At 48.7% G+C, this 25,830-nt stretch overlaps 1 protein-coding gene across 1 annotated transcript in view; it reads left to right on the plus strand.

Annotated features, from left to right (window-relative positions):
• DNAH3 (dynein axonemal heavy chain 3) overlaps window positions 1–24,413 on the plus strand; it is a 195,244-nt gene extending 170,831 nt beyond the window's left edge. The window contains exons 52-62 of the mRNA XM_075284877.1: window positions 463–661; window positions 3,037–5,178; window positions 5,296–5,521; window positions 6,970–7,214; window positions 8,530–8,646; window positions 16,441–16,595; window positions 17,674–17,841; window positions 18,793–18,935; window positions 20,461–20,665; window positions 22,752–22,889; window positions 24,060–24,413. Coding sequence (XP_075140978.1) covers window positions 463–661; window positions 3,037–5,178; window positions 5,296–5,521; window positions 6,970–7,214; window positions 8,530–8,646; window positions 16,441–16,595; window positions 17,674–17,841; window positions 18,793–18,935; window positions 20,461–20,665; window positions 22,752–22,889; window positions 24,060–24,413 — 4,092 coding nt within the window. The remainder of the gene's footprint in view (window positions 1–462; window positions 662–3,036; window positions 5,179–5,295; window positions 5,522–6,969; window positions 7,215–8,529; window positions 8,647–16,440; window positions 16,596–17,673; window positions 17,842–18,792; window positions 18,936–20,460; window positions 20,666–22,751; window positions 22,890–24,059) is intronic.
• Window positions 24,414–25,830: the final 1,417 nt, after the last annotated feature.

Consider the following 25,830-nt stretch of genomic DNA (forward strand, 5'->3'; position numbering starts at 1 on the left):
GACGTGACTAGATCTGAGCCATAGGCAGACACACAAATAGCTGCTCGAGTCTAGCGCTCCATCTTACATGTACGAGAGCCCTTATACCACTGCCATGTCTCCAGATGTCCTCCTCCCCCCTCCCCTCTCCATAGAGGTGAGTACAGAGCAATTCTGTAATAAGTAGCCTAAGTGAGGAGGAGAAGCCTAATAACTGGAAGGAGGCTGATTTCTTTAATAAGATATATTACAAGGATTCTTCTATTCACCTGGACAGTTCACTTGGAGGTTCCCTTTAAATCGGAGGTCTCCTAGTTTTCTATCAGTGAGTCCCCGGTGGCTCGGCAGGTCCTATCCACATGTAGCGCAAGGCTCATATATCTGATTTATATAAGGAATGTGGGTGAACTGCTTGGGAGATGTTATTATTGGGGAAGGGGTTGAGGGTTCCTTGTGTTTCATCTCAATGCTGTGACTTTGCAGGATGAATGTGAAGGAGATCTGGCAGAGGCCATGCCGGCTCTCAAGGCAGCGATATCAGCGCTCGATACTCTCAACCAAAATGATATCTCCCTGGTAAAATCTATGCAGAATCCCCCCGGTCCTGTAAAACTGGTGATGGAGAGCATTTGTGTGATGAAAGGAATAAGACCAGACAGAAAGCCCGACCCCGGAGGAACAGGTGAGTGGACGAGACATGCCCTGCATGCTGAACAGGATCTGCACAACGCAGACGACGTCTGCAATTTCAATGTTGGTCCTCCTGCGCTCAGGGAAGGTAAACCATTGTCACAGGGGTCTGACTGCAGCCGACTACTTTATCCTCATGCATGCTTGATCGTGCTGAGCGTGCATGTCCAGGGCGGGCTCTGGAGGAATAGCTGAAGGTGCATGGGCTTCTGTAGACAATTCGCAATCTGTTCAGGATATTATATTAGAAAAAAGAAATTTCTCTGGAAATTGTTTGTTTTTTCTAACGTCTTAAACCGCCCCTTTAAGGCCTCTCTCCAATAAAACCAAATTAATGAAACATGTAAATATATAAAATTATAATAATATATGTTATTAAATCTATTCCGTACTCCACTTATCAGGCTGCTCTCCTCCATCTTGTCTTCATTCAGACCCTTCATCTGTATAGAATCTGACTCCATACACACTTCAGACATAGAAGTCTATGGAGAAGGTAGAGAAGGAAGAGGCTGTTACATGTAGTGTCCTCCTGATAACCAGCCATGATGTCCTTATTGTGGTCAGGTCATCTTCTCATACATGTAGTGTCCTCCTGATAACCAGCCATGATGTCCTTATTGTGGTCGGGTTATCTTCTCATACATGTAGTGTCCTCCTGATAACCAGCCATGATGTCCTTATTGTGGTCAGGTTATCTTCTCATACATGTAGTGTCCTCCTGATAACCAGCCATGATGTCCTTATTGTGGTCGGGTTATCTTCTCATACATGTAGTGTCCTCCTGATAACCAGCCATGATGTCCTTATTGTGGTCGGGTTATCTTCTCATACATTTAGTGTCCTCTCCTGATAACCAGCCATGATGTCCTTATTGTGGTCGGGTTATCTTCTCATACATGTAGTGTCCTCTCCTGATAACCAGCCATGATGTCCTTATTGTGGTCAGGTTATCTTCTCATACATGTAGTGTCCTGATAACCAGCCATGGTGTCCTTATTGTGGTCGGGTTATCTCCTCATACATGTAGTGTCCTCCTGATAACCAGCCATGATGTCCTTATTGTGGTCGGGTTATCTTCTCATACATGTAGTGTCCTCCTGATAACCAGCCATGATGTCCTTATTGTGGTCGGGTTATCTTCTCATACATGTAGTGTCCTCTCCTGATAACCAGCCATGATGTCCTTATTGTGGTCGGGTTATCTTCTCTTACATGTAGTGTCCTCCTGATAACCAGCCATGGTGTCCTTATTGTGGTCGGGTTATCTCCTCATACATGTAGTGTCCTCCTGATAACCAGCCATGATGTCCTTATTGTGGTCGGGTTATCTTCTCATACATGTAGTGTCCTCCTGATAACCAGCCATGGTGTCCTTATTGTGGTCAGGTTATCTTCTCATACATGTAGTGTCCTCCTGATAACCAGCCATGATGTCCTTATTGTGGTCGGGTTATCTTCTCATACATGTAGTGTCCTCCTGATAACCAGCCATGATGTCCTTATTGTGGTCGGGTTATCTCCTCATACATGTAGTGTCCTGATAACCAGCCATGATGTCCTTATTGTGGTCGGGTTATCTTCTCATACATGTAGTGTCCTCTCCTGATAACCAGCCATGATGTCCTTATTGTGGTCGGGTTATCTTCTCTTACATGTAGTGTCCTCCTGATAACCAGCCATGATGTCCTTATTGTGGTCAGGTTATCTTCTCATACATGTAGTGTCCTCCTGATAACCAGCCATGATGTCCTTATTGTGGTCAGGTTATCTTCTCTTACATGTAGTGTCCTCCTGATAACCAGCCATGATGTCCTTATTGTGGTCAGGTTATCTTCTCATACATGTAGTGTCCTCCTGATAACCAGCCATGATGTCCTTATTGTGGTCAGGTTATCTTCTCATACATGTAGTGTCCTCCTGATAACCAGCCATGATGTCCTTATTGTGGTCGGGGCATCTTCTCATACATGTAGTGTCCTGATAACCAGCCATGGTGTCCTTATTGTGGTCGGGTTATCTCCTCATACATGTAGTGTCCTCCTGATAACCAGCCATGGTGTCCTTATTGTGGTCGGGTTATCTTCTCATACATGTAGTGTCCTGATAACCAGCCATGATGTCCTTATTGTGGTCAGGTTATCTTCTCATACATGTAGTGTCCTCCTGATAACCAGCCATGATGTCCTTATTGTGGTCAGGTTATCTTCTCATACATGTAGTGTCCTCCTGATAACCAGCCATGATGTCCTTATTGTGGTCAGGTTATCTTCTCATACATGTAGTGTCCTCCTGATAACCAGCCATGATGTCCTTATTGTGATGTTCAGTTCTTAGATTGGTTCTTACTATTGTTTTTCACACCAGGTAAAATGGTGGAGGACTACTGGGGACCTTCTAGGAAAGTTCTTGGAGACTTGAAGTTTCTAGATAGTCTGAAAGCATTTGACAAGGATAACATTAATCCTGTAGTGATGAAAAGAATCAGAGAACATTTCATCAATCATGAAGACTTCCAACCTTCTGTGATTAAGAACGTGTCTTCAGCTTGTGAGGGCTTGTGTAAGTGGGTCAGAGCCATGGAAGTTTATGATCGGGTTGCAAAAGTGGTTGCTCCAAAGCGTGAACGTCTGAAAGAAGCCGAGGCTAAACTAGCGGTACAAATGAAGGAGCTGAACACAAAGCGAGCGGAGCTAAAGGCTGTGGAGGATCGCTTACAAGCTCTAAATGATGATCTGCAAGCCATGAATAATAAGAAGGAAGAGCTGGAGAAGAATATAGAGATCTGTTCACAGAAGCTCGTACGTGCAGAGAAACTTATCAGTGGCCTTGGAGGAGAGAAGGACAGATGGACAGAAGCTGCTCGATTGTTAGGGGCGAAGTATACAAACCTGACTGGTGATGTCCTTCTGTCTTCTGGCACCGTGGCCTACCTTGGGGCCTTCACAGTAGACTATCGGCAACAATGCCAAAGCCGGTGGCATGTTTTATGCAAGGAGAAGAAAATCCCAAGCTCAAATGCCTTCAGCTTAAGTACGACCTTAGGTGACCCTGTAAAAATCCGGGCTTGGCAGATCGCTGGTCTGCCCGTCGATTCATTCTCAATAGATAATGGTATAATTGTCTCAAACTCCAGGCGATGGGCTCTGATGATCGATCCTCAAGGACAGGCCAACAAATGGATTAAGAATATGGAGAAAAACAGCAAACTCTCTGTCATCAAATTGTCCGACTCCAACTATACAAGGACTCTAGAAAACGCAATACAGTTTGGAAACCCAGTCTTGATCGAAAATATTGGAGAAGAGGTGGATGCCGTATTGGAGCCATTATTACTAAAACAAACATTTAAGCAGCAAGGGGTGGAATATATTCGACTTGGTGAAAATATTATAGAATATTCCAAAGATTTTAGACTTTATATGACCACTCGGTTAAGAAATCCCCATTACCTGCCAGAAGTGGCAGTGAAGGTTTGTCTTCTGAACTTCATGATCACACCGTTGGGCCTTCAAGACCAACTTCTTGGTATAGTGGCGGCAAAAGAGAAGCCAGAACTAGAGGATAAGAAGAACCAACTCATTGTCGAAAGTGCCGCCAACAAGAAGCAGCTGAAGGAGATAGAGGACAAAATTTTAGAGGTGTTGTCCTCCTCAAAAGGTAACATCTTAGAAGACGAGACCGCCATTAAAGTGCTGTCTTCATCCAAACTCTTGTCCGAAGAAATTTCAGAGAAGCAGCAGATTGCCACTGCAACTGAGAAGGAAATCGATGACACCCGAATGGGCTACAAGCCGGTGGCCGTTCATTCCTCCATTGTATTCTTCTGCATCTCTGACCTGGCAAACATCGAACCGATGTATCAGTACTCCCTGACCTGGTTCATCAACCTCTACGTGCACTCGCTCGCCCACAGTGAGAAGAGCGACGACCTTCAGACGAGGATATCCAATATAATCCATCACTTTACAAGAAGCATCTACAACAATGTCTGCAGGTCTTTGTTTGAGAAGGACAAGCTCCTGTTTTCTCTCCTTCTGACCATAGGAATCATGAAAGGAGAAGATAAAATAAATGATGAAATCTGGCGCTTCCTCCTGACGGGTGGCGTGGCCCTGGACAACCCTCACCCGAACCCTGCTCCTGAGTGGTTGTCCGATAAATCCTGGGCTGAAATCGTTCGCGCCTCCAACCTCCAACCACTCACCGGATTCATGGACCATGTTCAAAGCAATGTTCCAAAATGGAAGAAGATTTATGATTCTGTAAGACCTCAAGACGAAACGTTTCCAGATGAATGGCGCGAACTGTCAGGGTTAAATCGTATGATTATTCTCCGATGTCTTCGTCCTGACAAAATGGTCCCTGCAGTCCAGGAGTTTATTACAGAACACATGGGCAAGACGTATATCGAGCCGCCAACGTTTGACCTTGCGGGAAGTTATAATGATTCCAACTCTTGTGCTCCATTGATTTTCGTGCTTTCTCCTGGAGCTGACCCCATGGCAGGTAAAACCTACCAAATAATCTATAAAGTAATGTATGGTATTGGGACCCACGTGCCCACATCAGCAGGGGACTCCTATGTCTTCTTACATCTCTATATTTGCTATATCTTGGTCTCAGGTTTATTAAAGTTCGCTGATGACCTCGGCATGGGAGGAGAAAACATCCAAACCATCTCACTCGGACAAGGTCAAGGGCCGATCGCGGCCAGGATGATCAGCCAGGCCATAAAGGACGGGACCTGGGTCGTCCTCCAGAACTGTCACCTGGCCACCAGCTGGATGCCATCGCTGGAGAAGATATGCGAGGAGACAATAGTGCCCGAGAATACCAAGGACAAGTTCAGGTAAGTCATAAAGTAGTCGCTGCGAATCAGGAGAAGGTTTATTTCTTGCCAGGCTGCTTTGTGGGGTCATCCATTGTGAGCTTGTCAGAAATAGATTAGCGATAAGAGCACAAGTAACACAACATGGAGAGATCCTCTCAGGCCTGTCATATAAATCATCAGCGGGAAGATGAATGGAAGCAGAAAAAGAACATAAAACAATGGAGCTGAAACGTAGGCGGTGCGAAGCTCGAGCTAAGGCTTGGTGTGGGGACAGAACTGACATGAGATCTCGCCGCCATTGTCGCCTTCTCAGGTTCTTCTATTGTCTTCTACAAGGTGCTGCAGCCACAAACAGCTAGCTGATCTCCTACAACGTATTATGTGGCTCAATCTGACTCGGTCATTGCAACGTCTGGGTCCAGAAAACCTGCCTGAGATCTCTGCATTATAGGGGCCTGTTCACACTCAGTTATGGAGTATGTCATATGTTTTCAGTCACAGCCTGGCTGCCGCACATGGCTGACACGAACCAATGATGGCCAATGCGGGTAAAACCGAGGTATTATCTTCTGTCGAGCGACCATTGGACATGGTAGGTGGGCGAGGTTTTGGCCAGGGCTTGGAATTGGCGCCACTTTTGGGTGGACCCAGCCATTTACTAAGAAGAATGAGTCGGACTCCAGAGCCCTGGTTATGGCCATGTGTGTCAGGGGGGCCATAGGACTGATAAATACCTGATCTGTGGGGTCTGACTCCTAATAGCCCACCAGTCCTGCCTCTTAGTCTGACCACAGACGGACTGAAATACCAAACACTTGTGTGGCAGGGCTGGAGTAGACGACGTGAAGCATTTGTCTATCTCTGGTGCTCCCATTGTAGTGAATGAGTGCACCATCCACCACGTGACACCCCTACATTCAGCCTGACTCATGATGGGTGGGGGTCACAGTTGTCAGACCTCCTCCACTCAGGTATTTATTCTCTATCCTATGGACAGATAAGGGGATCATCAGGTCTGTGGAGTGACGGACACAAACAATCCCGACCGATCCCATTCACTATGGTGGATTCTGTTGGTTTTCCGTCATGATCAGAACCTACAACATAAATGTGAGCTCGGCTTCGGCTGTCTCTGCCCTAAATGTTGTTTTGTCACTACCTTGTCCAGTCACAGCCTGAAAACCCAATAATTCTCCATTTGGTTGTAGACGTAACTGGGTGGGGAAAAGAGCGTCGGTCTGGATATGGTGGCGAATACGGAGAACCAGGACACTGGCGGAGGAGGATGAGAGTGTCAGTCACGGCTAAAGGGGCAGCATGGGGCAATAGTGTCACAGGAGAGCTGGGGCACTTGTGGCCGTCTGTAGGCGCGGCATTGTGGCATTGTATTATGGCCGTCTGTAGGCGCGGCATTGTGGCATTGTATTGTGGCCGTCCTATGACATCTCCTAACGTTCCTGTTCCAGGCTATGGCTGACCAGTTACCCATCAGACAAGTTTCCAGTCTCCATCCTCCAGAATGGCGTCAAAATGACCAACGAACCCCCAAAGGGCCTTCGTGCGAATCTGCTGCGGTCATATCTGAATGACCCCGTATCTGACCCCGTTTTCTTCAGCAGCTGCCAGAAGCCGGAGATGTGGCAGAAGTTGCTGTTTGGCCTTTGCTTCTTCCATGCTCTTGTTCAGGAACGACGAAACTTTGGCCCATTAGGTGAGACTTACTGTACGTAGACGGTGTTCACACAGAGCATTAGCGCTGCGGGGTATTATTATACGTAATAGCCAGACACTAATCCTCTATCTACAGAATCGCTGGGGGTCCAACCATTGGGACCCCCAACTGTAAGGAGAGCGAGGGACCTAAAGGGAGAACCTGTGACTCCATCCACTTCTATGGGGCGTTCATTCATATGGAGGGTGCAGAGGGTCTTTGGGTCCCCGTTCTCCTGATCACTGGGGTACCTGTGCATAGAGGATAAGTAACTGTAATGGCAAAACCCCTTTAAGTCCAAGCAGTATCATCAGCCAATAGATCCCATGGGTACGGCCGCCATGTCTATGTGATCAGGAGCAGGACCTCGCAGCCACCATGCTGCCCTGCTGATGAGATCTCTGATCGGCCTCGTTTAACCCTTTGTACAGTACAATCCAATCAGATTTCAGCACAAGGGGACCCCCAATTACCGTGTCACCCTGTATATTTATTACAGCTGGTCTGTTCAGGATCCCTGTTGTCAGAGCAGACTTGGATATGACGTTAATAACAGCCTGTGTATAATACAATATACAGGGGGCATCAATATGACCTCTGCAGGAGTCTGACACTCAGGACCCCCGCAGATCAGCTGTACCAGGCCAGTGTGGCTCCTGGTAATGTTTACAAGCTGGGGCCACTCTGCTCACTTGCTATACACACTGTAGTGGCGGGTTTAGGTATTACAGCGCTGCTCCATAGACTTCATTGTAGGGTGGCTGTGATTACCTGATTGCTGCAGTGTCTTCAGATGGCTGATCAGCGGAGGGTCTCAGGTATTGACCCCGACTGATCACATATTGCTAAGGATTGGTCAGTGATATGAAACTTCCAGAAAATGCCTTTAATGTCACTTTATAAACAATACTTGTCACATCTGCCATATTTCAGTGCCCTCGCTGCTTCTGTAGAGGGAATATGTGCAGGGATTAGGGAGACTGGCGTACCCTACACTGGGCTTGATGACTCCCCCTCCCCAATATATATACCTCTTCTATGAATGGATATAACATGTCACATCACGCAGACAGGCAGAGGTTCGGCTGCTGTGATCGTTGCGATCATACATCTACATGCGGATTATTCGGTTGCTCTGTCGGGTTCCGGTCTCGGCTGTCGAGCTCATGTGATGTGTGACCTTATCACAGCCGGACAGCGCCGTCAGGGCCCGATAGGGTAATGAATCTTCCATGGACATGAGGTCACATACGAGGGGAGGCAGCGCTCATGGTTTGTTCCACATCTTACAGCTTTCTCATGTTTTCTTGCACAGGCTGGAACATTCCCTACGAGTTCAATGAGTCTGACCTGAGGATCAGCATGAGACAGATCCAGATGTTCCTCAATGAGTATCAGGACGTTCCCTTCGAGGCTCTGACCTACCTGACAGGTACAACATGGGACATAGACAGCTCGGGTCTGGTGTTGCAGCTCAGCCCCAGTATTGGAGTTGAGCTAGAACCATATAGATCCCTACAGAACCCTATAGAACCATATAGATCCCTACAGAACTGTACAGATGTCTATTATGTCCCAGCCATGAGAGATCTCTTCAGGTTCAGACGAGAGCGACCTGAGAAATCCAAACATGACGCGGCCGGGGACGTGCGGAGGCCTCTGTATGGGGAATGGGGGAGATGGCAGGGTTGTCGGAAAAAAAGGAATTGGATTCGGAGCTTATCCCGTATAGCCAGGAGATGGGAGGTCGGGGTGATATTTGTGTTTTTGACATGTGATAGCTCTTATCAGTATTCTCACTTACACTCAGTGTGAACATGGCCTTAGGCTGCTCTTACATGGCTGTAATGTGAGTCCGCAGTTGAGGGTTTTTAATTCCGGACCATTTGCGGACACATTATATTCAGTGCGGCCTCTTACCCCACCTGATATTTTATCCGTGGTGTGGCCGGGCCGCACTTTATAGGACATGTCCGTCATGGCTGTGAATCACGGCACTGCACGGTCTCACCTATAGAACTCTATAGATCTCTATGGGCGAGTGCGGCAGCTTACGGGCGTCTGCGGGGTCTGTGCTCCTGATCAGCAACTTGCGGACCATAAAATCATTGCGGCTGTGTAAGACCGGCCTTACCTCTGACTTGTTTCGTTGCATCAATCATATAGGACTGGCGATCCCGTATCTGCTTTTGACGTCCTCTGAATCTTTCTTTCTTGATTTCTGAGTATATACTGTATATATTCTATCTGGATGACACACAGCTCCTGTATGTCATGGGTGTCAGGAAAAATGAATTTCACTGAACAATCTCATCTGAAACTGTAATAAATACATTAATGTGGTGCAGAATACGAGACCTCCAAAGAGAGAGCAGAAACACAGCAAATAGACAAGTCAGGGGTATATATATATATATATATATATTGTAAGAAAGTGACAGGAAAAGTCCTGGAAGGACGCTATATCTCCCCCAGAGTCCTCTCATATGTCTGGTGAGTGAGGGCTTCAAGAGCTGTAGTAAAGCATATGGCTGTATTAACCCCTTCTCATCCCACTGTAGGAAGGAGCCTTCATGTACAGGTGGGAGCAGTTAGGCCTAATCACAGGCCTATAAAGCCTCTCCAGACTTCTGTCCTGGGCAGTTCCTGGGGGAGAGTGGTGGAGCCAGGTCCTGTCCATCCAACTGAAAACTGGTGAGACCAGTGGGTGCTTCACAGCTTGTATTTTTGTTGATTTGTTTTGTCCGTGTGGTTGAAGCAAGCCACACGTATAGACAGAGTGCTTCTGTATAGTTAGTCGCCTAGCCGGGCAGGTATTTGTGTTTGTTTTTGCCTGAAGTAAAGGCCTGTTTATTTTGTTTGCCAGCACCTTTAAACCTTTTTGCAAAATAAACGCACAGGGGTAAAACCCTGTTCAAACTGATTTTGGTGTCTGTCTCTGACTGTCTGGGTCCGCTGCTGCTACCGCTGAGCCTATCTCCCCCACATTTGGTGCTTCGGATGCGGGCAAGCCCAGTTTAAAACAGCTCTTAAAGAGACAGATACCTTTTTTTTTTTCCTCGCTCTATCACCTGATGTCCTGGGTGAAGGCGGTGGGAGAACAAAGCACAAACGCGGCTGCAATGGAAGACCTGGTTAAGCTGCTTGGACAGGCCCAGATGGCTGCTGAAAGGCGACAACAGCGTGCAATGGAGGCCTCTGAAAAATGGCAGCAAGAGATGAATGTGATGTTCATGAAGCAGTTGGCTGCGTTAAGTGAGGCCTTGGCTGCTCAAAAACCGGAGACAGAGTCTGCTGCTGTGACCCAAGAGGTGAGACCCACTGCACGAGCTGCTGTACAGAGTTCGCTACAAAAGATGACATCCACAGACGACGTGGAAGCGTATTTACATGTTTTTGAGCGGGTTGCAGAACGAGAAAAGCTGCCAAGAGAACAGTGGGCAGATGTCGTGGCGCCTTTTTTAACCGGGGAGCCACAAAAGGCGTATTATGATCTGTGTGAGACCGACGCCAGGGACTATACCAAGCTGAGGGGAGAAATCCTAGCCCGACTTGGAGTAAACATGCATGTACGAGCCGGAAGGGTACATCACTGGACTTTTTCTGAAAGTCTCCCACCCAGGTCTCAAATGCATGACTTGGTCTATCTGGTGAAAAAGTGGCTCCAGCCAGAAGAAGCGTCCCCTGCCAAGATGGTAGAACGGGTAGTGCTGGACAAGTACACCCGCTCCCTTCCTCCTAAAATCCAACGCTGGGTTGGCCAAGCAGGGCCCACGACGGCAGAGGAGCTGGTTTGCCTGGTGGAGAGATATCGGGCCACTGAGGAACTCCTCCAGACACCCTCCCGGCCAACCTCCCCGAAATCTGGCAGGATCATACCCACCAATAGGGGTGTGAGGAGGATTGGACTGGAAGGTTGTATACCCGGGGAGCAGGCAGCCGGAACCATGTTCCCTAGATTCAAAACGCAAAATGGCGACCAATCCCATTTACGGTGCTGGCGGTGCCATGAGATGGGACATGTGGCTGCACGTTGCCCTCTGACCAGTGAGCCAATGGACTGTAGCAGTGTCCGGCAAGTCTCGCTGTTTTCTCAACCTGCCTGTTTAGCCGAACTGCCGACGGATGAGGATCCTCCAATGTGTGTGGTAACTGTGGGAGGACAGTCTGTGTCTGCTCTCATGGACTCTGGTAGTGTGGTGACCCTGATACGTGCAACTCTGGTGGACCCTGCCCAATACAATGGACGTACGGTGGGGGTCTTGTGCATTCATGGTGACATCAGAAAGTACCCAATAGCCGAAGTCCCCATCGAGACTACCTGTGGGGTAGTCCGTCACCAGGTCGGTGTAGTGCAGAGCCTGTTCCACAGTGTCATTCTTGGAAGAGATTTTCCTGGGTTCTGGAGCCTGTGGAAAAACCAAGATAAAGGGCAGGATGGGTGTGAAAGGTTGTCGAAAATGGATCCTGAACCTTTCGACCCGGACTGTGGTGGGCCAGCAATAGCCGCTGTCCCAGAAGAAACTAGCTCGCCTTTTACTGTGTTAGCTGGTGACACTGAAGGTCAGCAGGAGGTGTCTGACCTACCAGAACTTGAGGTGTCCCATGACAATTTTGGTACTGCCCAACTCAGGGACCCACACTTGTCTGGGGCACGAGAAAATGTAAAGGTGATAAATGGTCAGTCCCAATATCCAGGGGCTGATCAAGAATTTCCTTATTTTGCTATGAACCAAGATTTACTGTATAGGGTAAGCAAAATAAGAGATAATGTTATTGAGCAATTGTTGGTACCCCAACCCTTCCAAAAAGTGGTTCTAGATCTAGCCCATAAGCATGCACTGGGAGGACATTTGGGGTATGAGAAAACTAAGGAACGTATATTACAACGTTTCTATTGGCCGGGGGTGGACAGACATGTACGAGATTACTGTAGCTCCTGTCCAGTGTGCCAATTGACTGCACCAGTCTCCCACTTCAGGAGTCCATTAGTACCCCTCCCAATTATAGAGGTGCCCTTTGAGCGTATAGCTATGGATTTGGTGGGACCCCTGGTGAAATCGGCTAGGGGACATCAGTACATATTGGTCGTAGTAGATTATGCTACCCGATACCCTGAGGCCGTGCCCCTCAGACATACCTCAGCAAAGCTAATCGCCAAGGAGTTGTTTTATATGTTTTCCCGGACTGGTATCCCTAAAGAGATCCTGACGGATCAAGGTACCCCCTTTATGTCCACAATTACAAAGGAAATGTGTAAGCTCCTGGGTATTAAGCACTTGAGAACCTCTGTCTACCACCCCCAGACCGATGGCCTAGTTGAGAGGTTTAATAAGACCCTTAAAGGAATGTTGAAGAGGGTGGTTAGCAAGGATGGTAAGGACTGGGATTGTTTGCTGCCATATTTAATGTTTGCCATCCGAGAGGTACCCCAGTCCTCCACCGGATTCTCTCCCTTCGAGCTAGTGTATGGAAGACATCCAAGGGGTCTATTAGATATTGCTCGGGAAACTTGGGAACAGGAACCCACTCCCTACCGTAGCGTTATAGAGCACATAACCCAAATGCAAGACCGAATTGCCGCAGTAATGCCCATCGTAAAGGAGCACATGGAGCATGCTCAGTTGGCACAAAGCCGTGTTTATAACCGAAAGGCTCAGCTCAGATCCTTTAACCCAGGTGACCGGGTGTTAGTGCTCGTACCCACTGTAGAGAGTAAATTTCTAGCCAAGTGGCAAGGTCCATATGAGATAATTGAAAAAGTGGGAAATGTAAACTACAAGGTCTTCCAACCAGGCAGGAGGAAACCTGAACAGATCTACCATGTGAATCTGTTAAAACCCTGGAAAGAGAGGGAATCCTTGTCGGCTCTAAGTACCCCTAGAGAAATTGCCACTAAAGTCAGAGGTGCAATTGGTAATCATTGTCCTGATGTACAGATAGCGGTGACTCTGTCTAAGGTGCAGGCCCAAGAGACAAAGGAACTTGTACAAAGAAACACTGATGTATTTTCTGAGACACCTGGGCGTACTAATCTAATAGAGCATGACATTGTAACCGAGCCGCAGGTACGAATCAGTCTGAAGCCCTACCGTGTACCTGAAGCTCGTAGACAGGCCATAACAAAAGAGGTTAACGATATGTTAGCTCTTGGGGTCATTGAAGAGTCAAAAAGTGCGTGGTCAAATCCTATTGTCCTGATTCCCAAACCCGATGGTACCATCAGATTTTGTAACGATTTCCGTAAATTAAATGAAAATTCAAAGTTTGATGCCTATCCGATGCCCAGAGTAGACGAGCTGATCGAGAGGTTAGGGACTTCCAGGTACTTCTCGACTCTCGATTTAACAAAAGGGTATTGGCAGGTGCCGCTTACGGAGAGTGCTAAAGAGAAAACTGCATTTGCCACCCCAGATGGTCTCTTCCAGTACGTAACTATGCCTTTCGGATTACATGGTGCTCCCGCCACCTTTCAACGGTTGATGGACAAAATCCTCAAGCCACATCGCAGGTATGCTTCAGCCTACCTTGACGATATTGTCATTTTCAGCCCTGATTGGGGGAGCCACTTGCCGAAGGTCCAAGCGGTACTAGATTCGCTTCGGGCAGCCGGATTAACTGCTAACCCCAAAAAGTGCACTTTGGGCCTTGAGGAAGCCCGGTATTTGGGGTACACAATAGGACGAGGAGTAATCAAACCCCAGGTGAATAAAGTAGAGGCTATCCAGAATTGGCCCCGTCCCGTAAGTAAAAAGCAGGTGAGGGCTTTCCTGGGAATTGTGGGGTACTATAGGAGGTTCATACCCAATTTTGCCTCCATTGCAGCTCCCCTGACTGACCTGACCAAGGGAGGGAGAACTGGCCTCATCAAATGGAGTGAAGGAGCTGAGGGGGCATTCCAAAAGTTAAAATCGGTCCTTTGTATACAACCGGTCTTGGTCACTCCAAATTATGCCAAAGAGTTAGTGGTACAGACTGATGCCTCAGATGTAGGGTTAGGGGCAGTCCTTTCACAGGTGATTGAAGGTGAGGAACATCCAGTCACATACCTGAGTCGAAAGCTCACTCACGCAGAGAAAAATTACAGTATTGTAGAAAGGGAGTGTTTGGCCATCAAATGGGCTCTGGAGTCCCTACGATATTATTTGCTAGGCCGACAGTTTCGGTTGATTACTGACCACTCCCCTCTCACATGGATGTCTCAGGCTAAAGAGAGAAATGCCCGGGTTACGAGATGGTTCCTTACCTTGCAAAATTTTAAATTTAAGGTCGAACACCGATCCGGGAAATTACAGGGGAATGCAGATGCTTTATCCAGGACACATTGCATGGTGGCGAAAGGTGTTCGCCCCTATAGGTTCGAACAAAGGGGGAGGGTATGTAAGAAAGTGACAGGAAAAGTCCTGGAAGGACGCTATATCTCCCCCAGAGTCCTCTCATATGTCTGGTGAGTGAGGGCTTCAAGAGCTGTAGTAAAGCTTATGGCTGTATTAACCCCTTCTCATCCCACTGTATGAAGGAGCCTTCATGTACAGGTGGGAGCAGTTAGGCCTAATCACAGGCCTATAAAGCCTCTCCAGACTTCTGTCCTGGGCAGTTCCTGGGGGAGAGTGGTGGAGCCAGGTCCTGTCCATCCAACTGAAAACTGGTGAGACCAGTGGGTGCTTCACAGCTTGTATTTTTGTTGATTTGTTTTGTCCGTGTGGTTGAAGCAAGCCACACGTATAGACAGAGTGCTTCTGTATAGTTAGTCGCCTAGCCGGGCAGGTATTTGTGTTTGTTTTTGCCTGAAGTAAAGGCCTGTTTATTTTGTTTGCCAGCACCTTTAAACCTTTTTGCAAAATAAACGCACAGGGGTAAAACCCTGTTCAAACTGATTTTGGTGTCTGTCTCTGACTGTCTGGGTCCGCTGCTGCTACCGCTGAGCCTATCTCCCCCACAATATATATATATATATATATATACACAGTATATACTCTCTGTATACAGGTCTGTACCAGTGACAAATACAATCTAAGGGTGCATTCACACTACGTTTCCTGAAGCTTATTCTGAACGTAAAACACATTCAGAATAAGCGGCGTCTAAAGCAGCTCCATTCATTTCTATGGGAGCGGGGATACGAGCGCTCCCCATAGAAATGAATGGGCTGCTTCTTTCACTGCGAGCAGTCCCATTGAAGTGAATGGGAAGTGGCGGCATATACGGCTCGGCATGAGCAGAGCTTGCCGTACACGCCGGCACTCCCCATTCACTTCAATGGGACTGCTCGCAGTGAAAGAAGCAGCCCATTCATTTCTATGGGGAGCGCTCGTATCCCCGCTCCCATAGAAATGAATGGAGCTGCTTTAGACGCCGCTTATTCTGAACGTGTTTTACGTTCAGAATAAGCTTCAGGAAACGTAGTGTGAATGCACCCTAATATCATCACTATATGATCTGATCCAAGAGACGAGGACACAAATCTGTACAAAGTATCTGCCAAATAAATCCATAAACAGATGTAGATTGTAAAATCAGGCTCAGAGTTAGAGACGCTACAAGTTCTCCCAATATGTCTATTAAAGGGATTGTCCAGTGTCAGCAAATACGTGTCATTGTCTGTACAATTCTCCAATCTACTTTCTGGATCAATTCTGCTCTGTTTTTTAGATCTCTGATTGTTGTCATTCTTGCTGCTGACTGTCTGCGGGTAAAAATCAGTCTGTGGTCATGTGATGTACAGTCCGTGTGTCATGTGGTATATAGTGCATGGTTATGTGATATACAGTCCGTGATCATGTGATATACAGTCCATGTTTCAGGTGATGTATAGTCCGTGTGTCATGTGGTATATAGTGCATGGTCATGTGATGTACAGTCTGTGGTCATGTGATGTACAGTCATGTGGTATATAGTGCATGGTCATGTGATATACAGTGCATGGTTATGTGATATACAGTCCGTGATCATGTGATGTACTGTCCATGTCTCAGGTGATGTATACTCCATAGTCATGTGATGGACACACATCTTTCGGCACCCGGAGGCTGATAGAACAGCTGATCTGTGCAGGGTCTGGGTGTCGGACCCTGATAGCTCATATATTGCTATGCTGAAACCCCTCTAAGTTGACATGAGCGTCACTGCAGACATCTGTAAAACATGGACGCCATAATAAATAGAGATGACTTGTGTAAGTGTAAATGAGGATGTACGGTATATAAAGGGCGTTGTATCTCTACAGGTGAATGTAACTATGGAGGGCGAGTGACGGACGACAAGGACAGACGTCTCCTCCTATCGCTGCTCTCCATATTCTACAGCCCGGACATCCAGCAGGACAAGTACAGACTGTCAGCCGGAGACATTTACTCCATCCCCCCGCACGGCACGTACCAGGTACTGAACCTCTATAGTATAGTCTAGTATTAGCACATGGGATGGAGAGGTAACGCAGGACACATGACACACGCCTGGTCGCAAAGCAATCAAAATATAAATCACCACATTATACAGGCATGGATGGAACCCCCTATAATGCCGTTACCTATACCACACACCCGACCGGCACACGCCCATTTGTGCCGGTCGGGTGTGTGGTATAGGTAACGGCATTATAGGGGGTTCCATCCATGCCTGTATATTGTGGTGATTTATATTTTTATTGCTTTTCACAGTAATTTATATACTTACCTCATTGTTTTCTCACGCCTGGTCGCAGCCAAGTGCCCGGCCCATCCTAACATAACAGCAGGGAGTTGCTTTGCTTGGGAACATGATAGAAGCCGCTTGTCTTACAATTCTCTATTGTGCAGTTGGACTTATGAATAAACTGACAACTGGGCGTGGTCATTCTGCTTGTCAGACACTGTCAGCATGGATTGGACAATGTCAGAGTGTCTAGGAACACATCTAGTTGTCAATTTATTTGTAACAGAGGAGCAGCAGAGAATAAGGGGAAGATACTGAGACAGCAATCAGGAGGGGTGAGGGCGCTCGGCTCGTTACAGCGGCTCCTTCGTTACTTCTCCTCCTGGCCGGACAGGTCTATGGATGTTCCTGCATCACAAGGCCTCTATCCCATACGTACGTGGCCACCAAGTGGTTGTGTAGTGAACTGCGGCCTGGGAGAGGTTTTGTTCAGGTGTTTGGACCTGGTGGTGATTTTATGAGAAATTAACCAAAATTAAAGGGATTGTCCAGGCTTCATTTTTTATGGTCTATCCTCAGGAGATCGCTTTAAGTGTGGACACATCTGTATAACACGCAGTCTGTTGTCTTAGTTTTGTATATGGGTAAGAATCTGAGCCCAGGAGGACACACGTCTGGCCTCGGCTAGGTGAGCCCTATTGTGCAGTGTGCACAGCGCCTGAAGCCGTACAGTCCCAGATCGTAGTCACTGACTAGATGACACCTCGGTATTATCTCAGTCTCACATATGACTTTATTACTCTCACATTTCTCCATTTTCTCGTAGTCTTTTGTGGATTACATTAGAAGTTTACCTTTAATTACCCATCCGGAGGTGTTTGGGCTCCACGAGAACGCCGACATCACGAAGGACAATCAGGAGACGAACCAGTTATTTGATGGCGTCCTCCTGACTCTGCCCCGACAAACAACCGGCAGCGGCCGATCCTCGCAGGTGAGAAGAATGGCCGCCCATCATAAGACTCTGTTCACACGCAGCAGCCCCATACATCTAGAAGAGCGGCGGCCCTATACATCTAGAAGAGCGCCAGCCCCGTACATCTAGAAGAGCGCCGGCCCCGTACATCTAGAAGAGCGCCAGCCCCGTACATCTAGAAGAGCGCCAGCCCTATACATCTAGAAGAGCGCCGGCCCCGTACATCTAGAAGAGCGCCAGCCCCGTACATCTAGAAGAGCGCCAGCCCCATACATCTAGAAGAGCGCCAGCCCCATACATCTAGAAGAGCGCCAGCCCTATACATCTAGAAGAGCGCCAGCCCCATACATCTAGAAGAGCGCCAGCCCCATACATCTAGAAGAGCGCCAGCCCCATACATCTAGAAGAGCGCCAGCCCCATACATCTAGAAGAGCGCCAGCCCCATACATCTAGAAGAGCGCCGGCCCCTATACATCTAGAAGAGCGGCGGCCCTGTACATCTAGAAGAGCGCCAGCCCTATACATCTAGAAGAGCGCCGGCCCCTATACATCTAGAAGAGCGCCGGCCCCATACATCTAGAAGAGCGCCGGCCCCATACATCTAGAAGAGCGCCGGCCCCGTACATCTAGAAGAGTGCCAGCCCTATACATCTAGAAGAGCAGCAGCCCCATACATCTAGAAGAGCGCCGGCCCCTATACATCTAGAAGAGCGGCGGCCCTATACATCTAGAAGAGCGCCGGCCCTATACATCTAGAAGAGCGCCGGCCCCATACATCTAGAAGAGCGCACGACCTATACATCTAGAAGAGCGCCAGCCCCATACATCTAGAAGAGCGCCATCTCCAGGCACCTGTCACCAGACCCATGCCACGATGCTAGCCCTATGCCGCTCACGTGGTTCTTGATATGACCCCCCCCCTCCCCCATATATATGACCACGTTTCCTTTTCTCTTCTTTACCTGCAGGAGATTGTGGACGATCTGGCGAGAGACGTCCTGAACAAACTACCTCGTGATTTTAACCTGGAGAAGGTGATGGAGAGATATCCGGTTCTCTATGCAGAGTCCATGAACACGGTGCTGAGACAGGAATTAATCCGCTTTAACAGGTGAGACTCATCTAAGTCCCGCTGGATTTCCCGGCAGTCGCGTCTGTATTCGGTTATGTCCCATTATCAGGAGCAGATCACCCCGGGGTGGTCTCAGGACACTCTGGAATCTCTTACTGGATGAGAAGGAGGAACATTGAGGATTTAGGTGGTTGTTTATCCTGCAATGACCTGTAAGTGACACTTCTGTATAGAATGTGCAGTAAATTCACTTGCCCCTATATAACCATAGCAGCCATGTACCCTATAGAACTGCTCAGGATGACACATGGACCCTAGACTAGGAAGGGGTTCTCTAGGGTGGAGAGACGGTAATTTAGGGGCACAAACAAAAGGAATAATCGTAAGTGCACAAGACCAATACGGCCAGATGACCAATGAAGGCAACGTCACAATGGCGGTCAGATAGATGGGGGAGGTGGGGGATGGGCAGAATGGAGATTAAAAGGGTTTTCTGACTCCAAACGGAGTTTCCAGACTAATGAGGTGCAACATTAATATGTGACCTGTGGGGTCCAACACCCTGTCATGGCAGCCTCCAGGTGGAGAGCATGTGCGGTGGGCGGGGAGCATGTGCAGTGGGCAGGGAGCATGTGCAGTGGGCGGAGAGCATGTGCAGTGGGCGGAGAGCATGTGCGGTGGGCGGAGAGCATGTGCGGTAGGCGGGGAGCATGTGCGGTGGGTGGGGAGCATGTGCGGTAGGCGGGGAGCATGTGCGGTAGGCGGGGAGCATGTGCGGTGGGTGGGGAGCATGTGCAGTGGGCGGGGAGCATGTGTGGTGGGCAGGGGAGCATGTGCAGTGGGCAGGGAGCATGTGTAGTGGGCGGAGAGCATGTGCAGTGGGTGGGGAGCATGTGCAGTGGGTGGGGAGCATGTGTGGTGGGCGGAGAGCATGGGCGGTGGGCGGAGAGCATGTGCAGTGGGCGGGGAGCATGTGTGGTGGGCGGAGAGCATGGGCGGTGGGCGGAGAGCATGGGCAGTGGGCGGGGAGCATGTGTGGTGGGCGGAGAGCATGGGCGGTGGGCGGAGAGCATGGGCAGTGGGCGGAGAGCATGGGCGGTGGGCGGGGAGCATGTGCGGTGGGCGGAGCATGTGCAGGGTGCTTCTACAGAAGTAATAGGGGCGGCACTGTAATTCTCCATTAACCATCGCTATACAGGGGATGGGGTTGCTGCACCGCTCCCATTACTTGGATATGAGAAGCCTGCACGCACTCCCAATCCACTACAGCAGACGTGTGCAGGCCGAGGCGGGTGTGATAACTGTGTATATATCACTACTTGTGTATTCCCACTGCTGCACCCTGTGACCCCCCCATGTCGTTCGCAATCAGACGCTTCACCTACTTACATAAGATCTCACCACAAGGTACCGGCAGACTTGTCCTTGCGAGTTCCTGCTGCTAGAAATCCGGCAGGGTTTTGGGCTTTGTTCTTGTCTGACTTATCACATATAAGAGGCAGCGTCTGCCTAAACCGTTCCATCGTTCTCCTGCTGCAAACCTCCCTCTTGCTTTCTGGCACAGGCTCACAGCAGTTGTACGGAGCAGTCTGATCAATTTAGGCAAAGCCGTGAAAGGCCAAGTGTTGATGTCATCGGAGCTGGAGAACGTCTTTAATAGTATGCTGGTGGGGAGAGTGCCAGCCATGTGGGCCGCCAAATCCTACCCGTCCCTCAAGCCACTGGGCAGCTACGTGTCTGACCTGCTCGCCCGGCTGCAGTTTCTCCAGGTAATGTCTGTGATGACGTAAGATGTGATGTCACTGCTCAGTACTACAGGTCACAGCGTGCACACAGAGGAGCGGCCGGTAAATACTGGCATTGACAACTGGGCGTTACCGCGCTCCTTGTGCATGACCTTACGTGCCCTGACGCAGTAACAAGGCGGAGCCTAATCTCCAGTTATATGAACTTGTACATTCCCAGGAGGAGGTCTCTTAAAGGGTCTCTTAAAGGGTCTCGTGTTCTTTACTGGGGAATACAATATTCACTAAAACAGTCATATCTGGATAGGGGCGTCACTAAGATTGGGGAACATGTCTGGGGTACAGTCAGGTGAGGGCACAGGGCGAAGGCGCTGAAGTTACAACAGCTAAAGCTTCTCACTCGCTGTTGTAACTTGATCAGAGGGCTGGACGGGACCAGATTTAACCCCATAGACATGGAATTGCACATTATGCAGAGTTTTATAGAATTAGTGGTGACGTCCGTTGTCCTGATCAGTTGTCGGCTCTGAAGGCCGGAACTTTCTATGGCCTGAGACTTGACCGCAGTAAGGCAACAACAGCCGGCGTCTGAGCAGTCCCAGACCACAGAAAGTTCCGTCATTCATGGTCATTTCCATGATCAGGACAACGGACATCACCTCTGAGACGCTTAAAGGAAATTCTATAAAACTCTGCAAACTGAGTAATTATTGATATTCACTAAAATGTTTCTAACTATTAATTGTCTTCAGATTTATATCCGCTCACATTCATGAGAAAATCCCTTTAAGAAACTAATCGCTGCTAAAGCAGAAGGGATTGCAGGGCGCAGATCTGTAAGCGCTGGCCAGGGACTATGGCTGAACCCGGCCTGCACGTCTTATTGATCCTCCCGCAGGGTCTTATATGGCGCCCCCTCACGCACTTGTCACCAGTCTGCAGGATGGATCAGCAGTAATTGGCCCTCAGGGGCCCCTTTATGTTTGGTGTCCTGTATCTCCCGAGCTTTCAGCTGCCGCCTACGCTAAAAACCTCACAATAGCAAAAGTGCGAAGACATCACAACTGCATGTAACGGCCCCTCCGCAGCCGCTGTGCCGTTATAGGGAAGGAGCAATACATTCTAGGGTTACATACACTATATACCCAATGTTACAGACAAGTGCTGCCCCCCAGTGACACAGGAAGGGACTGAACACATCAGTGGGTTACTCATTAACCCCTTACGGGAGCAGTTTCTGACCTGATGTTATAAGAGGTTTACGAGTTTACAGGATTGTGCTAGAGCTTTAGTGGAGAAAATGCTGAAGAGAATAAGTCCAGGAATCCGAGGGTTAATGCTTCATTTCTGTCAATTGACGAGAATGAAGAAAATAGAAATGTAAATCCCGTTAATATTTGGTGTGACCTTTGCCCTTTGGAGGAGGAGCCTGGAAGTGATGATCCCGCCCCCTCTGATCTCATCACCATCCAGTCTGTCTGGGAGGACATGAAGAGACAGACGGACTGGACAAGCGACATCCACAGAAGATCTGGGCTTAGTTCTCTAAGATGGCGGCGGGAAGAACTTACAAAAACTGTCTGCAAGTACCGAGAAGAAGGCAAAGGGCAAAGGTCACCCCAAATATTATTTTGTTAATTGACACACAATCTATTAACGCTTTCTCAATCATTCTTACTGCGCAGCATTTTTTCCATACCTGCCTTAAATTTATGCACAGTCCTGTATAAATACACAGCAACGTAACTAATGGAAAACTGGGCGTATCCAATGGACAAGTGGGTGTGGTCATGGGTGCCTGAGGAGGGGGGGCGATGCCTCACTGATGTTAATGTGAAGGGGAATAGTATGTAGGTCCATGGAGAGATCAGATAGCGATAGAGGCCTGTGCCATGTGAAATGAGCGCCATATCGGGGTCCCGACCTTATTACAGGGGCCCTTGTATTTAATAAGTAGTTGGTGACCTGATGGGGGCCCTGAATCCCCCCCCCCCTCCCCCGCTCTGTCTCAGGTCTGTATGTGAGTAGTCACTATGGTGGCAGACACGTCTCCTCATTAGGACTGTGATTGACGCCGCGCTCATGTGGATGTCGTGTTCTCCTCTCGCAGGACTGGATAGACAATGGGCCACCCAAAGTCTTCTGGATTTCAGGATTTTATTTCACTCAGTCATTCCTGACCGGCGTCTCCCAGAATTATGCCAGAAAGTACGCCATCCCCATAGACCACATCGCATTTCAGTTTGAGGTAAGAAAATGGCGCAATGTTAAAGTTGAGATCTGCTACACAGTGAAATGTGGCTGCGAACAGAGCGAGTTCTAGTCCTGATCCTGCACTGGTGTGGGAAGGGTTAAGTCAAGAGCGGTGTAACATCCGTGTAAGACTAAGGGAGCGTGGCATAACATCCGTGTAAGACTAAGGGAGCGCGGCGTAACATCCGTGTAAGACTAAGGGAGCGCGGCGTAACATCCGTGTAAGACTAAGGGAGCGCGGCGTAACATCCGTGTAAGACTAAGGGAGCGCGGCGTAACATCCGTGTAAGACTAAGGGAGCGCGGCGTAACATCCGTGTAAGACTAAGGGAGCGCGGCGTAACATCCGTGTAAGACTAAGGGAGCGCGGCGTAACATCCGTGTAAGACTAAGGGAGCGCGGCGTAACATCCGTGTAAGACTAAGGGAGCGCGGCGTAACATCCGTGTAAGACTAAGGGAGCGCGGCGTAACATCCGTGTAAGACTAAGGGAGCGCGGCGTAACATCCGTGTAAGACTAAGGGAGCGCGGCGTAACATCCGTGTAAGACTAAGGGAGCGCGGCGTAACATCCGTGTAAGACTAAGGGAGCGCGGCGTAACATCCGAGTAAGACTAAGGGAGCGCGGCGTAACATCCGAGTAAGACTAAGGGAGTGCGGCGTTGTGAATTGTTGTATCTGCAGCATTGCCATGTGTGACGGTAACTGAATGTTCCGGAGTTGCGTTTGTTCCCCAGTGCTGCGACTCCCCGCTATCAGGCATTAGTCAAGGTGGCAAACTGCTCGGTATTTAAAGGGGTTGTCCAGGAAAAAAAAAAATATATATTTTAAATAGGCCGGGGAAGGTAAAAAAAAACAAAAAAAAAAAACACCTTTCCCAGCGCGGTCTAGTCCTTCCCCCACGACACATGTGACCGCTAAGGCCAATCAGCAGCGTCAGCGAAGGACACGTGATGTCACCACCTGTGGGAGGACACTGGGGAGAGTATGAGGAGGAGTGTGATGGGTTTTTTAGCTCTCCCAGCCAACGTAAAATATAAAAATTTTGCCTGGACGCCCCTTTAAGGGCCTGTTCCTACAATATGAAGGACAGACGGCTTGTAGGACATGAGGACGATTTCCAATTGATTGATTACATTTTTCTGTGCTGATCTTCCCAACCTTTCAGGTGACGGCGCACGAGCAGACAATAGACGACCCCCCAGAAGATGGCGCTTATATCAGAGGACTCTTCCTAGAAGGCGCTCGGTGGGACAGGCACAAGATGCAGTTAGGAGAATCTCTGCCGAAAATTCTCTACGACGCCTTACCTATAATATGGCTGAAACCAGGAGAAAGCGCCAAGTTTGTCCCGCAGAAGTCGTACTCCTGTCCCGTGTACAAAACCAGCGCACGGCGAGGGACATTGTCTACGACGGGACATTCCACCAACTACGTCCTGCCCATAGAGCTGCCCACGGAGCGGCCGGAGAAACACTGGATAAACCGGGGGGTGGCCGCCCTGTGCCAGCTGGACGACTAGTAACGTCTCTGGGCTCTGCGGGTACATAGGGCGATAGGTCAGGTCACTCACGGCTATAATATGCTCCAGATGTTTTATCACTGTGTGAATGCAGCCTTATAAGCCACAAGCAACAGGAGCTCACACTATGCTAAACCTTGTGATGTCACTGTGCAATAAAAAATACGGAATATCTGGTGTGTGATGTCATCGGCAATCAGAAATGAAATGAGGCTCATTTACATGATGGCAGACTAACGTGCAATTGGGTTCAATAAGTGGATTCCCTAGAAAACGGTTTTCCAGGACTAGAAAGACGTGTTTTTTTCTTCCTAAAGCAGCGCCACACATGGCTTGTGTTTGGTATCGCAGCCGAGCTTCATTGAGATAAATGGGGTGATCTGCAATACCAATCACAACCTATAGCAGGGGTGGCGCTGTTCCTGACACAAGGCAGCCATGTTTATCTAAATCTGGACAACCCCTTTAAGAGCATGCAGTAATCGCCGGCTTTTGTGGCAGTGCCCGGTACTGCACCCCAGGTCTGTTTATCGGGTACGGTTTGTGGACAACTGGAGGCGCCATACACAGGACACCAACATCTGCCGTAGCCAAGGAGAGACTAGACAAGGAGGCGACTGTGAACGGGCCGCGTCTGTGTACAATCAAAATCTCATTCACTTGGCTGGTGTTGCGAGACGCAGCGTTTTTATTCCGTTGCATTTACACAACTTGGGGCCTCAGTTAAGCTATTGATCACCCGTCATAAGGATAAATGATCAATATCAGATTGGATGTGACACAATGGAGCAGGAAGCAGACAGCGCCATCCTTGGTGTCGTGTACCTTACTGACTGACCTCGCTGACCCCCATGCTCAGTTCTGACCCCTCTAGTCATTAGGCAGCTCCTCTTCCAGTAGGTCACACGTCTGACTTGAGGGTGATGTCTATTCTGTATATTCTGATACAAGGTAACGGCACTAGATACAATAAGATCTGCTTAGAGATCTGTCAGGACCTGTTCACATTGATGCTTCACAGTCCATGTCATTACAATACACTGATTTTACAGTCACCCTTAGGTCAGTGCTCCCATAGGTGATATCTAGAGTCGGCCATGTCTGTAGTGATCACAGGTCCAGCGTATGGTATATACTGAGCAGTGTATATAACGTCTTATCACACAGCGGGCTCAGGTCATGAGATAAGAACGGCTGGACATTATATACCTCCACGAGGTCGTCTCTGCTGATTCCCACCTACTGGAGCATCCGGTGGTCCATGTTAGTCCTCGCAGGATTTCTCGTCCACCCCCCAGTCCTATAATCCTATTATATAATGTGAATGACACATAAAGCGACCATGAGATGCAGCACTTTTTATTTACTGCAGATACAGAGATAACATAGAAGGGTTTCCAGGACTGCGATACCGATG

This window comes from Leptodactylus fuscus, chromosome 8, assembly GCF_031893055.1.
Source record: "Leptodactylus fuscus isolate aLepFus1 chromosome 8, aLepFus1.hap2, whole genome shotgun sequence".
In the NCBI taxonomy this organism is placed as follows: Eukaryota; Metazoa; Chordata; class Amphibia; order Anura; family Leptodactylidae; genus Leptodactylus; species Leptodactylus fuscus.